This window comes from Haemorhous mexicanus, chromosome Z, assembly GCF_027477595.1.
Source record: "Haemorhous mexicanus isolate bHaeMex1 chromosome Z, bHaeMex1.pri, whole genome shotgun sequence".
Taxonomy (NCBI): Eukaryota; Metazoa; Chordata; class Aves; order Passeriformes; family Fringillidae; genus Haemorhous; species Haemorhous mexicanus.
Window position 1 is genome coordinate 76350465 of NC_082381.1, and position 13797 is coordinate 76364261.

A 13797-nucleotide genomic window follows, 5' to 3' on the forward strand; every position below is an offset into this window, starting at 1 on the left:
CCTCCTCTCGCATCTTAGCTCAGCCTTTCCCTCGCAGCAGGGATGGGGCTTTTCTCTCGGTGTTGGTCCCTGCAAGTAGGGACCAGTTTTAAACACCACCGCCCTGCAGTTTTAAACCCTGTCTTCTCTTTTTGTTGAGGAGTTTTGTTTGGTTTGTATGTTTGTTTGCAGTTTTTTTTTTTGGGGGGGGGAGGAGGGGTTGAGTTTTTTAGTTTTTTTGTTTGGTTTGAGTGTTGTTGTTTTGTATTGGGCTTTTTAATGCTTGTGGGGTGGTGGGTTTTGGCTTTTTTTGGCTTTTTTCCCCCCTTTGGTGGTGTTTTTTGTTTTTTTTTTCTTTTGAGTTTTAAATTTTTTTTGCTTTTGGTTTTTTTTTCCCTGGTTTTTTTTTTTTTTTTTTTTTTTTTTTTTTTGTGTGGGTATTTTAGTTCTGGTGGTGGCTTTTTCCCCTGTAGAGGAAAAAGGAAAAACCCCCGCTTGTGAGCCTGGGTCACTTGTCACTTCTCTTTACGGGACTTCCCGGCCGCAGCCGCCAGTCCGCGGTACATGGCTGCTGTCCCAGGGCGCTGTCGGTACACGCCGGGGACATTCCCGCCGTCCGGCACCTGTCCCCGTGTGACACTCGAGCACCGCAGGCGCTGGCACTCCCAGGCCCGGCTGTTTTGTCCCCGCTGACCCAGCTCTCCACCGCTGCCTCATACGCACAGGAGCGGAGGGGGGGCGCCGGGCGCCTCACGGCATCCCCACGGCCCTGCCCCGCGCCAGGGAGAACTACGGCTCCCGGCTGTCCCTGCCGGGGCCACGGCCACTGCCGCTGCCCTTGCTTCTTCCTGCTCCTGCCCGGTTCCTGCCGTGCTGCCCCGCCTTTCCGCTTCCTGCCGCGGGCCGGGGCTGGCGCGGCGCTTCCAGCCGGGAGAGGCGGCCGGCGGCAGCGCCAGGTACGGCCCTGCGTGCCTCAGGGACAGCTCAGGTGCAGCCGGTGGGATAAATCGTCTGGGGGAGTGCCGCTCTGTGTTACTGTTCTAGCTTCGAGATGAGCGAGAGGTGATTGTCCTGCTGTGTATTTAAAAGCTAAATTACCTAACTATTTAAAATGCATTCTTCCTAGTTCTCCAGATGGCTTCTTTTGGGTGGAAGAGAAAGATTGGTGAGAAGGTCTCAAAAGCTACCTCTCAGCAATTCGAAGCAGAAGCTGCGGATGACAAGGATCTGGGTGACGATGATGATGCTAACTGGGTGCTTGCAGCTAAGAGAAGAAAGGAAGTTCTCTTAGAAGATTGTGTAAGGAAAAGTAAGGAGCTCAAGGATGAAGGTGCAAATTTGGCCGAAAATAGGAGGTACTAATGTTGTTTTACTCTTTTTTCATTTACTGAAAAGCTACATGATGTTTTAATCCCTTCTCTAAACACTAGTAATTTCCTAGTATCTGCATTGGTAGTTTCCATAATTTGAAAAGTGATAATTTCTTTCATTCTGCCTTTACTGTCTGGTACTAAATAAGTTTATATTGTCAGCTGTGAAACAAAATATATATTCCACCTTATCTTTGCATGTTCTAATAACAACAACAACAGCAAAGATGGCCACTTGGGGCATAGTGATCATGAGATTATAGAGTTCTCTATATTTGGTGAAATCAGGAGGAACATCAGTAAGACTATTAAATTGGACTTCTGGAGGGCAAAGTTTGGCCTATTTAGGAGACTTATTCCGAGAGTTCCTTGGGAGGCAGCCCTTAAAAACAAAGGAGTCCAGGAAAGGTAGGCATGCTTCAAAACAGAGATCTTGAGGGCACAGGAACAGGCTGTCCCTGTGTGCTCAAAGGTGAGTTGGCAAGGCAAACGTCCAGCCTGGATGGGAATTTAGGAATAAAAAGAGGATGTATCATTTTTGGAAGGAGGGTCAGGTCTCTCTCAGGAAGTATTTAAGGGCCTTGCTAGGGCATTTAGAAAAAAAATTAGGGAGGCCAAAGCTCAGTTTCAGCTTAATTTGGCAGCTTTTGTAAAGGATAATAAAAAAAGTTTTTCCAGATATATTAATGACAAAAAGGAAGGATAAGACCATCCTTTGTTCTCTACTGGATGTGGGAGGGAACTTTGTAACTGCAGGTGGGGAGAAGGCAGAGGTGCTTAATGCTTTCTTTGCCTCAGTCTTTAGTAGGAAGATGGCTTGTCATCAGGACAGCTGATAGATCGTGTCAGGGAGGAGAATGGGCCCTCTGTTATCCAGGAGGAGGCAGTCAGAGAGCTGCTGAGCTGCTTGGGTGTTTGTAAATCTATGGGACCAGATGGGATCCATCCCAGGGTGATGACAGAGCTGGCAGATGAGCTCGCAAAGCCTCTCTCCATCATTTCCCAGCAGTCCTGGCTCACTGGTGGGGTTCCAGATGACTGGAAGCTGGCCAATGTGATGCCCATTCTAAAAAAGGGTTGGAAGGAGGATCCAGGTAATTATAGACCAGTTTGACTGACCTCTGTACTTGGTAAGGTGATGGAACAGTTTATATTGAGTGTGATCATGCAGCACTTATGGGATGGCCAGGGTATCAGACCCAGCCAGCATGGGTTTAGGATGGGTAGGTGGTGTTTGACCAACCTGGTCTCCTTTTATGACCAGGTGACCCACCTGGTGGATGCAGGAAAGGCTGTGGGTGTTGTCTGTTTGCACTTCAGCAAGGCCTTTCACACTGTCTCCCACAGCACACTCCTGGGAAAACTGGCAGCCCTTGGCTTGGACAGGAGCACTCTTTGCTGGGTTAGGAACTGGCTGGATGGCCGGCCCCGAGAGTGGTGGTGAACGGTGCTGCATCCAGCTGGCCTGGAGAAAAGGAGACTCAGGGGTGACCTTATCACTCTCTACAACTTCCTGAAAGATGGCTGTAGTCAGGCGGGGGTTGGTCTCTTTCTCCAGGCAGCAACTGACAGAACAAGAGGACACAATCTTAAGCTGCACCAAGGGAAATGGAGGTTGAATATTAGGAAAAAGGTTTTTATGGAAAGAACGATAAAGTACTGGAATGGTCTGCCCAGGGAGGTGGTGGAGTCACCACTCCTGGATGTATTTAAAAAAAGACTGGATGTGGCACTGGGTGCCATGGTTTAGTTGAGGTGTTAGGGCATGGGTACTGCTGATCTTGAAGGTCTCTTCCAACCCAGTGATTCTGTGATTACGGAAGTTGAAAGATGAAAAACTGACTAGATCTGAAAGTTGAAAGGATAAATAGGATGCAGGATGATAAGCCATACCATAAGTAACACTTCAGCCCCTCTTGAAAATGTCTTTTTTTCCCTTACTGAGAGTAAGCCTAATTTGCCTGGGCACAGTGCCCAGGCAAATACTGCCGAGCAGCTAATGCACTGTTAATCTGCCTGGTGCTTTCTTAAGTCAGGTGCAGGGAGCTGCTGCGAGTGCCCTCTGAGTATTGGAAGTTTGCCAGTTCTGGAAGGATATTGCAAGAGTGGTTCCATTGCCTTGTTGTGCTTCAAGCAGGAAGTCCTTCTGGAGGTGTGTTAGAAGAGGGAGAGGTGGACTGTAAATTATGTATCAACTAGATAGTTTGGCCAGATCTTCACTGGAGGGGGAAGAAACTCCTCTGAGAACAGTCCCTTTAAAATCTTAAGAATTCTTTGACATAGGAATTTTTATCCTTTCTTTACTTTTAAGAGCATCTTTATTGTCCCAGATCAGAGATACTATTTTCCTGGAAGAAATATTACCAACATGTCAGTGGGTGCTCCTGTGCTGTAAACTTTTCGTCTTTAGAAGTACCATGCTAAAAAAGGGTTCCCTGGGCAATGTGGAAGAGAGAACAACTTGGAAGTTTAATACAGGCAAGTTTATATATCATAATAAACATACTCTGAGTATGGTTGGGTCTGATTTTAAACAAAGTAATGAATAAATACAAAATCTCTTTGAGAAAAGGCTTATTTTCAAATATTTAAATACAGAGTTAAATACTCTTAACTGGTCACTCAAATAGTGCCACTGCTCAGTGAGGGAATTCAGCTGATTCTTTTCTGTTCCTGAGGCCTGTAATTTCTGAATTAAATTTTGAAGCCTTTTAAAGTTGAGTTTAAATTAAAACCAAGGTAAACTTAATAAATTTTAATCATCCTGCCATTGTATTAATCTATAGATTTAATGCAGTAGTTGCATAAGTGGGTTATGTTAATATTAGTAATTGAAGACACAGAATGTACACATTAGTAGTCAGTTAACATCTCTGTTGGAGGCACCAGAAATCTACATAAGGTAGATCCATTCTGTCCTTTTAGAAATACAGAGATTGCTAAATATTTTTATCTAATCTTATATCCTTAATACAACCTGTACTTACCTATATAAAACAGATTGATTGTTTAAATTTTTATTTCTGTCTTCAGTTAGACATATGCCTTCCTTGTATTTTGCTTTGAATGTTGTATATCTTTTCTCTATGTTCTCTCTTGATTTTTTTTTTTTTGGTATATTTTTTAAGGTGTGATAAGTCTCTTGACAGAGAGAATGGCAGATATTCTGTTGTAGATGTGGTTTAGGTTGGGGACACACTGAACAGCAGGTAATTTTTGATGCTTTTGATATCTTCACTTGGTCTTAAAAACTGAGTTCTCCATTACCTGTCAGTTAGAAAACAATACAAAAGCTTCACCCATCCATAAGTAGCAAAGTAAGTATTTTTTGTGAATTTAGGGAGAACTATCGCTCATCAGAAGTGCTTACAAGAACTACTGAGAAACTTTCAGTGGCTTACAACAGGTATGCTAAAGAAATTACATTCATATCTGAGGCTCAACAGAAATTCCCACTTGTACTTAAAATTTCCTTCTGTTACTCCAGCACACGTACAGTTCAGGCAGTGATGGTGACATGGTGCTGTTGGGGTACATAACTTTCAGACAGATTTTCTCTTAAAAAAAAAAGTATTCACATAGCTTTTACTGTTTCTGACAGAAAGTGGTTGCTGTGGTTGTGTTCAGGCCTAGACCACATGGGTCTGTTTCTTGAAATACATATTTGTACAGCAAAAGCAGACTCATGTAAATAATTATATACTTAAGGTGGATTGTGTCCTGAAATACCAAAGTGTGCTAATAGTTAAAAAAATACCTGGGTTGGATTGTGTAGCATTCTAGAAGAAAAGCAAAGGCCCAGCACTAGAAAGTAACAAAGATTGGTTCTTGGTTGGTGTTTCTTGTGGAGTGAAGGGGATCCTAAAAGAAAAACTTGTGAAGAAGCAGGGGGTGAAAAAAAAGAAAGAATGGAAGTAACAAGTTAATTTCTTATGGTGGAGAAACTGAGGTAACATGCATGGCAGAAATTAATATGATGAATTTTATAAGCACACCCACTATTACTTAGCTAGAATAGTTATTACCACATTTATGTTTTCTTAGTCTGCTCAGCTTACTTTTTGGTAAGGGGAGGCAGTGATGGTGTTACAAGCTTCACCATGGTTTTGTTAGTCTCTGTGTACACCTTAAGCCTGTTTGTGTGGAAAAGTGAGATCTCACTGTTTGGTGTTTGTAAGGTGGGGTCTCAGTGCTTCTCTGGGGGAGGAAATAATGAATGAGCTTCTGTGGCACCAGAATTTATGCAGTCTGTGTTATTTGCTTGCTGTCAAAGTTGGGAGTGGCAGTGGGAGAATGTTTGGGAGGTGGTGAAAACCCTCTGTGGGTTTTCAGCTTTCGTGGAATTGTTTGAGGAGTATTTGTACCTGCTGTAATGTGTGTGCATGAACCTGATAAGCTGAGACAGACAAACAGAAGAAAAACAGTGATGAAGATTACAGTTTCTGATCCATATTTTGCATTTTGTTGTGGGTTGCGAAGAAGGATTAGGAGTCTACCAGAAAAATGTGTTAAACTAAGTTGATCATCACAGTGGGGGTGTTACTGTGAAAAACACTGTTAAGGAGACTCTGACCTGGAAATTTGACAAGTAGGCAGTGTTGAAGGCGGCTTGGAAATTGATGATCTTGTCAGAACAGCAAGAAAAGGCAGATGTGTGGAAGTAGTATCACATTTGTATGCTCTTTTGATGTGTGAGAAGGAGCAGGGAAACAAATATGTACAAACATACACACAGTCTTTTGGGAACAGGCACATGGTGCTATTCTTTAGGCTGTCATGTGCAGGGCAAGGAGGTGGCCTTTGATGATCCCTGTGGATCCCTTCTAATTCAGGCTATTCTGTGATTTCTATGAAGAGAAATCTGTGGGTGGAAAGTATGGAGAGCATTCTAGCGGACGATTTTTTTGCTTACAGGAAACTTGAAATACTTGAAATCCATCTTGAGAAACCAAGTATGAATGTGCCCACATACACTGGAGTTAAAAAAAAAAGACAACTGAAAGCAGTACCAAAACCCAGCAACCCCAATCCCGTTTTTTTTTGTGTTGATAGTCCTCTACTCTTTTAAATCCAGTGTACGTTCACGTGTTCTGCCTTACTGTTTTGAACACAGCAATTTGTAATTGCAGTGTTACTTGACTGGGATGGAGGGAAGCCTTCGGCTCTGGCCACACGGTTATGAAATGGTTGAGGTGCAGGTAAACAGTGAAGTATGATGTCCTTAAATACATGGCATGTGAGAGCTAAAAGCAGGAAGAAAAACTTCTGTCAGACTTGTGTCTTCGGTGTCACTGAGTTGACTGTCCGTGCAGTAGCTCTGCAATCGTCCCTGTGTTCTTCTCAAACCTCAAACTTCTGTAGCTGCCCAGTAAGTGGCGATAGAGCTCTTCTCGATGTGCCCTGAAGAGGTGCAGGATTTCTGTTGGAAGTAGACACTGCTGGGTTTAAATTCTCAATGATTTGTGCAGGTTTTTCTTTTTTTCAGTTTTCCAAATACATGTAATTACTGCTTTAACTTCTGATGATGTTTATTGTGCTAAAAAACAGTAAAAGTTTCCATCTTGATTAGGAAGGTCATTGTTTTCAGCTGGAACACTCCTACATTAGAGGCTCCCCTATATAAAAAAAAATTATTTCACTTTGTCACTTGCTGTCTAGATTAGACTGATTAATAATATTTTACTTTTTATTTCCCTTAGCTTTTGCAATAGCAAATTAAACAAGGACATGTCAAAGTGCAGTGACTATACCAGGTAGCAGGCCAATTTTCGTGAAACTGTTTACTTTTCTAGAGGGATTAATTTTTTAGAATTACTTAATTTTCTAATCTATTGAAAAGAACAGAACTTTTCTGAAGGGTCATTTTTTTCCACATTTTAGCGGCTCAGACTTTTTTCTCTGATGTGAATGCCAGCATGACTCCCAGATGTGTAGTTAGTGATTCTTTAGCTACACACACTGCAATCGAGTTTGATTTTCTCATTAGACATTGTAGGTTGTCAGATGATGAGGCACACACCTTTAAAAAGTATGCTTAATGCAGTAGTAAATCAAGTGTTTACTGAAAAAATGTCTATCAGGTGGAGCAGATTTCAACAGTTGCATTTATTCCATTTACCCATGTGTTTCAGGTTTCGATTATGGTAAGTACTTGATTAAAAATTAGTTATGAAAGTAATAAAATTGTTTTCAGATTATATTACTAATTCATGTTGATGCAACTAAAATGGCAAAGAATAGACATCATTGTGTTGAAATTGCTTTTCAAGTTTCGGTCAATAAAACTGATGTTACTTACATAATACAGTGTTAATAAAGAGGTTTCCCAGAAGATCCCAGCAGCTGTCTTCGGCAAAAACATTTCATCAGTTTAATCAGCTGAGTTACATTATAGAGTAGCCAAGAAAAAAGAGGTTGTGTTAGAGAGGATGGATCCAGGGAGAGCAGGTAGCATTTGTTTCAAGTTTTCTCCTCTAAACTCAATAGTAGTTTTTCCTGATGAAATAATGAAAAGGTGAATAAGAGTGCTGTGTGGATATGTAGGAAGCTCCTGACAAAATCCAGATCTTAAATGGAAATTTGCAAGAGGTGCGGGCAGAGTTGTGTGACCCAGTCAGACCACAGAGACTCTGAGTATGCAGGGGCAGGGATGAAGTTAGCAAAGCCACAGTCTATATGGAATTGAATCTGGGGAGGGATGTGAAGGGCAGCAAGAAGAAAGGCTTGTACAGATGTCTCAGCAACAAAAGGAAAACAAGGAAGAATCTGGATCTTCTTCTGAAGGGGGTGGAGAATCTAGTGACAAAGGATACAGAACAGGCACTCACTGTCTGCTTTGCCTTGGTCCTTACTATAAGTGTTGCCTTCAGGAGCCCCAGGTCCATCTGACCACAGGGAAAGTCTGGCCCTTTGTGATCAGACTAAAATGTTAGGATAAACCATATGTATAGAAGTTCATGGTACCTGAAGAGGTGCGTCTTAGAGTGCTGCATGAGCTGGTTGATGTCATCACAAAGAATATGCAACTGCACTTGAAAGATTTTGACAACGGGGTATGGTTCCTGGGAGCTGACAGACTGATGGGGACTGGTGTGGATTGTCCATCTGTGTTGATACTGTGGACAGGAGCCTGAACAGCTGGTTGGTTAGATGATCTCTAGAGTTTCATTCCAATCTTGGCCTTTTTGTAAGTATATCCCATTAAAACTTCACACACATTTAGAATATAGAAGGTAGTTTCTGTGGCTTTTTAAATTTTGATTCACTAGTACAGGTATCTTTGGTGGAATACTTCAGGTGAAGAAACAAATGAAAAAAACTGCACTGCCTTCTTGCCATCTCTGCTAACTGATCTCATTTAAAGCAAAGATGTGTTTTAAATTAAAAAAATTAAAAGGACTGATTCAGTAGATAATCTAAGTCTATGAACTTTAGTGTCTGGCTTCAAGAATAAGGTCTTAAGTTTGTGTTAGGCTGCTGTTATAGTATATTGGCAATGTTGACTCTTTCATAAGAGTAATCTAAAAGCCCTAGAGATTGGATTTTTATGATTGAGAGTAGGAGAAATTGCTGTAAAATGCTTATAATGAAACCTGAAGTATGTAGTAAGTACTCATGCCTACTGTTCCTTGAAGGCTGAAAATAACTGTTTGGTACGAGTTTGGATGTAATTTGCATACCAGGTACAATTAGCTATTATGTATAATCCTTACGTACTTCAGAGTGAATTACCAATACCAATGTTCTGCAGACAATGAAAAGTTTTAGCATCAGTGATTATTTGATTGAGAGTTTTCTTGAGTCAGTCTTGCAAAAATGCAGAGGACGTAAGTATATTTCACACTGTAAGTCAAATTATACACTGCAAATAGGGGCTTGATTAAAACTGTCATGAGTTCTAATCAAAGTACCTGATCACTTTTTAAAGCTTTTCACTGTTTAGCATTACTGTCTATGTTGTGTCTATATAAAGCTTCCTAATTGTTATGCTTCCTAGGGAATGCTGTACACATATGCTTGCTAAAGAGACAAAGGGTGTGTAGTCCTGGAAGTCTTGGGTGCAGAACACATGAGCTGAAACAGAAAAGACTGAACAAGTATGGACTTTGTACCTTTGTTTTTTGGAGAAAGCATGTTACAGCTTCTCTCTTATTAGTCAGAATGTATGGATTTTTTTTTTCAGCCCTCATAACCTTTCTACAGAATTAAAAAAGTGCAGAGTGTTTTGCAGTGTTTAAAACCTTCCTGTAAGCTGTTGTGTAAAGTAAGACATTCATTATTTTGTCTTAAGTTGATTTTTATTGCTAGCTTTATTTTGTTCATCACATACTGATAGAGTTGCTGCTTCCTGGTGATCACAGAACTTAGTTCCCAATGAAAGGGTCATCTAGCTGACCCTTTCATTGAGAAGTAAGTTCTATGCAGACTGCTTAAGTAGTTGTTCTCGTTTAAGTTGTAATTTATTTTTAAATTAGTTTTTTTTTTTTTCTTCTGGGAAACGTTATTTTCCAACAGCTGGTTATTATTTGTCGAAGCAGGAGTTCAGTTATGAAATTATTACTAATTTGGTGCAGATTTTTCTGAGACTGAGTGCAAGAATTGTAGATTATTTAAGCTGTACCCAGATTTTGAATAGTTTTGAGAGTATTTTTTTGTTAGAATTGTTGTTCCTTGAGGATATTGAAACTTGAACACCATATGAGCCATCTGTATTTGAATGTGTGCATATTTCTGTATGTATGTATTTGTAAACAGAAGCAGAAGGAATATTCATATGCCAGCTGTAGACTGTGGAAACATTTGTATATGTCTTTATAGATATATTTACATTCGTCTTTAGAGAAAGCATAATGTAATTGGTGCCTGTGTATCATCCAGTATAATTTAAGTAGTTGTTGTTGTCAGCCAAGACAAGAATCAGTATTCATTCAAGATTTCTTGACAATGTGAGGAGAAGGAGGAACAGCCTATGCGGTGACAGCAGGGTGGCTGCAGTCCTCCTGTAAACCCCTCAGGTAAGGTATCTAAACACAGGTGAGGGTGTGAGAGGAATTGGGCCTATCAGTGTTTTTTTGGAGGTGAAGGAAGGGTAATTTGTGTTACCTGCCTTTGTATTTAGGTCTAGAGGGTCTGTTCTTTCTGTGCATGAAATATAATTTACAGAATTTTATAAATGAAAAGCTGTGTTTTTTCACTGATATGTCTTGTGTTTTTTTTAAGTAAATTCTTCAAAAATATGTCTGTTTTCTTAACATTTCTCCTCGTATTTAAATATGTAGAGAATGCTACTGGAACCAAAGAAGCATTAAAAAAAAAAGGTTCATCAGAATGTTCCATCAGAGTGTTTCATCAGAATGTATTAATTTTTAATGTATATGTTAATGTCTCTGTGTAGAGTATTCATGCCTTACAGTTCCTGTTTTCTATCTTTTCTCTATATATGAATGAATACTTGCCTCAGATTTTTATAGGCAGTAACCAATAGTTTCTAGATTTTAACATTACTTGCTGGTCCTCTCGTTTTGTCCCATTCCTAGCATACTTTCCAGATAACTTTTGTTTATGACCCAGTAGGACAGTTGCATTTGATCCCAGAATATCCCTGTGGTACTTCTTAACTACATAACCTACTGGACTGTAAATAAACAACATAAAAATATGATTTTTGATATAGCATTACTTTTATTTTTATTACTCATTACGATAATATTTTGCATTTATTTTTTATCGCTCACTATCATAGCTGTGCTTGAAAAAATATGTGAAAGCACATGGGCTGGCATATTTCTAGCCTTGTAAAGTATACAAAGGTGGAGTAATTAACTCTACCATTTTTAACTTAATTTTTCTGGCAGTCTGATTTTCCTTGAATCTGATGTTTATATGCCAACTGCCAGTCTTTGAGATATTTTGCCACATGAACATTTACAACCTTCTGTATGAGGGACCATGAGTGTACCTAGCAGAGTGCTACTGGTGCTTTTTTTTTTTTCTCCTCCCAAGTGCTGTGTTGAGATGAAGTGCTTCAGTGTGAGCTTCTCTCACACTTGGCTTGATTTCTGAAACTGTCTTCATTCCTCTTCTCTTCCTGCATGTTAGTGGGATAAACTGCCTGAGACAGGGATTGTCTTTTCAAATAGGCGACATGGTTGGAGAATAGCCAGCAGTACTGCCATCCTGCAAAAATCAGGATGCTAGCTAGACCTGCTAGCTGGTCTGTGTTGGTAGATGGCAACTATCAGCTTAAAGAACATGCTTGAGCTTTGAGGTTTTGCCTATAACTTTAGTTAGGAATTCTAATGGTGCAGCTTTTAAATGTAGGCAATTCTATTATAGATATGCCTAGCATAATACTATTTAGCAAAACCTAGTAATTTATTTTAATAATCTAAGCAGTTTTTATTGAGAAATACAAACTGGGGCCTTTTGCACTTCCTTCAGAGAGTCCCCTGTATTAATTATATCATGTTATTATTATAACATGGATACTGTAAAATGGATAATAGCTTATTTCTTAAAGTGACGGTTTTGTTGTTTTGCTTTTTGTCCAGATCTAGTGTTAAATACATGTAATTCCTTTTACTTGAATAATGAAACCTTTGTATTTAGAATTATTTTTTTCATAATATTATTTCTCTTCATAGGGGAAGCAGTAGGGAAAAAATTAAGTGGTTTGCTAATTTAATAACTTTGGCCAGTTGCTCTTTAAGTCTAGTTATTGTTGCTACAAAGATAATATCCCCCTCCACTGCCGTTGTTTTAACTGTCTCTGTCATTCATGGAATTTTATTTTGAAATAGTCATTTAGTATCCCTTGCTCAGTTCTTACTGAACATGATGTGTACCCATTGCCTGTATCTTCCAAAATTAACATGTACTGATTTTGAGGGATTGTAATTGCCATTTGGTTCAGTGTTTTTCTACAGAAGCAGGATATGGCAGTTCACTTTGTTATAAGGTGTTGGTTCCTGTATATATGTCAGCTTGTCTTCTAGTTCCCTAAATGATGTGCTCCATATCCTGTGGCATATTGTGAAAATATCCTTACACTGAAAAGGATGCTTGGCAGTAAAGACTTAGAGTAAAAACTCTATCATTGTCTTGTTCAGCCAAGACTTGAAGGGTTAACTAAAAAAGCAAACGGGGAAAATTGAGAGTGCTGCATTCTCAGTTTGCATTGTAGAAATATTTGATATTGTAGGACTGATAGTGGTTAATGAGTTGACTTCATAACATTAATTACTACTACAAGAATGACTGCTTGGAAGGCTCCTGTAAAGTTATGTGCCATCAAATTTATAGGAACTTAATTTATTGTGTATCTTGACTTCCTCTATTGTTTTTTGTCAATAAAAAACAGTAGAGGAAGTTTTATTTATGTGGCAGTTAACAATGCAGTAATTTTGTAGACAGTTGTTAAATTATGTCAGGGCTTAGTTAACTGAAAGCTAGGACTGGTGTGTGCATTATCCCTAGCTTTGGTTGTTTGGAAGTACCTGGTCAAAGATTGCAGTTCTACCACTGGATAAGCTGATCTGAGTTGGGGGTCAGTGTGACCCAGTTCTGCTGCTCTTTCATTTCCACTACTTTGCCATGGTCCCATTTTTTTTTTGTTTTTACCCTGGGGGAAGCCAACTCAAAGTACCAGTTAGTCACAGCACTGCAGAGGAAGCCTGGCTGGAAAATAGTCTCTTTCTGGTTGCTGCTTATGATCTGGTTCATAAATGCTTCTGACAAAACAGCCAGAAAAATGGGAGTGAGTGGCCAAACAGCAGGGAAAGAGAAGTTACTTCATTTATGCTGTGTTGTTGTGTAGTTGTTGCCTGTGTTATGTTACTGTATTGCACATAAAATTTGAAATTGCTGTCTGTGAATTTGTTTGTACTTGTAGTTGTTACACTTTTAAAATACTCATCTGTTTTCAAATGAGTCTTTTTGTCTCACTTCTATGGTTAGACTGTGAACAAACTACTTCTAACTCCCTGAAGTCCCTAAATAGGGACTTTACTAGCAGCTATTTTCTACAAATTTAGCAGTACAAACTAAAGTACACTTTTTTGATGTGGGGTGAGTGCAGAGAGACAAAAATGTTAAAATACATTGTCATTAACATTTTGTGAAAAAAATGTTAAAATACATTGTCAAGTACTTTGGGTAAATCATCTGGCCTATATGAAATTGGTGATAGACATTGTGTATTTTTCTTAGTAGTCATTTGGGTGACCAGTACCTTTGTCCTGGTCTCAAAGAGAAGACTCAGTACTTACAGTATCATCCTCAGTTTTATACTGTTGTGTTTAAATATTGAAATTCAGATGTTTTAGACAGGAGGCATACCTTTGCACCTTTGAATGCTGTCCAGTACACTTGTAACGTATAGTGAGAGAGGTAATGCAAGCCTCCTCTCTTTCTTTTTATGCCTTCTGAAAAACAGTCACAGAAATTTTGT

The 13797-nt window shown here is 39.6% G+C and overlaps 1 protein-coding gene across 2 annotated transcripts in view; it reads left to right on the plus strand.

Moving 5' to 3' along the window:
- The first annotated feature begins 814 nt into the window (after window positions 1-814).
- Window positions 815-13797, plus strand: part of TTC33 (tetratricopeptide repeat domain 33) — a 43766-nt gene continuing 30783 nt past the window's right edge. Inside the window, exons 1-2 of one of the 2 annotated variants that reach the window (XM_059873499.1) lie at window positions 815-935; window positions 1106-1334. In XM_059873499.1, the coding sequence (XP_059729482.1) occupies window positions 1114-1334 (221 nt within the window). In that variant the 5' untranslated portion in view covers window positions 815-935; window positions 1106-1113. Of the gene's footprint in view, window positions 968-1105; window positions 1335-13797 lie in introns of both variants that reach the window. The other variant, XM_059873501.1, reaches the window with a different exon arrangement.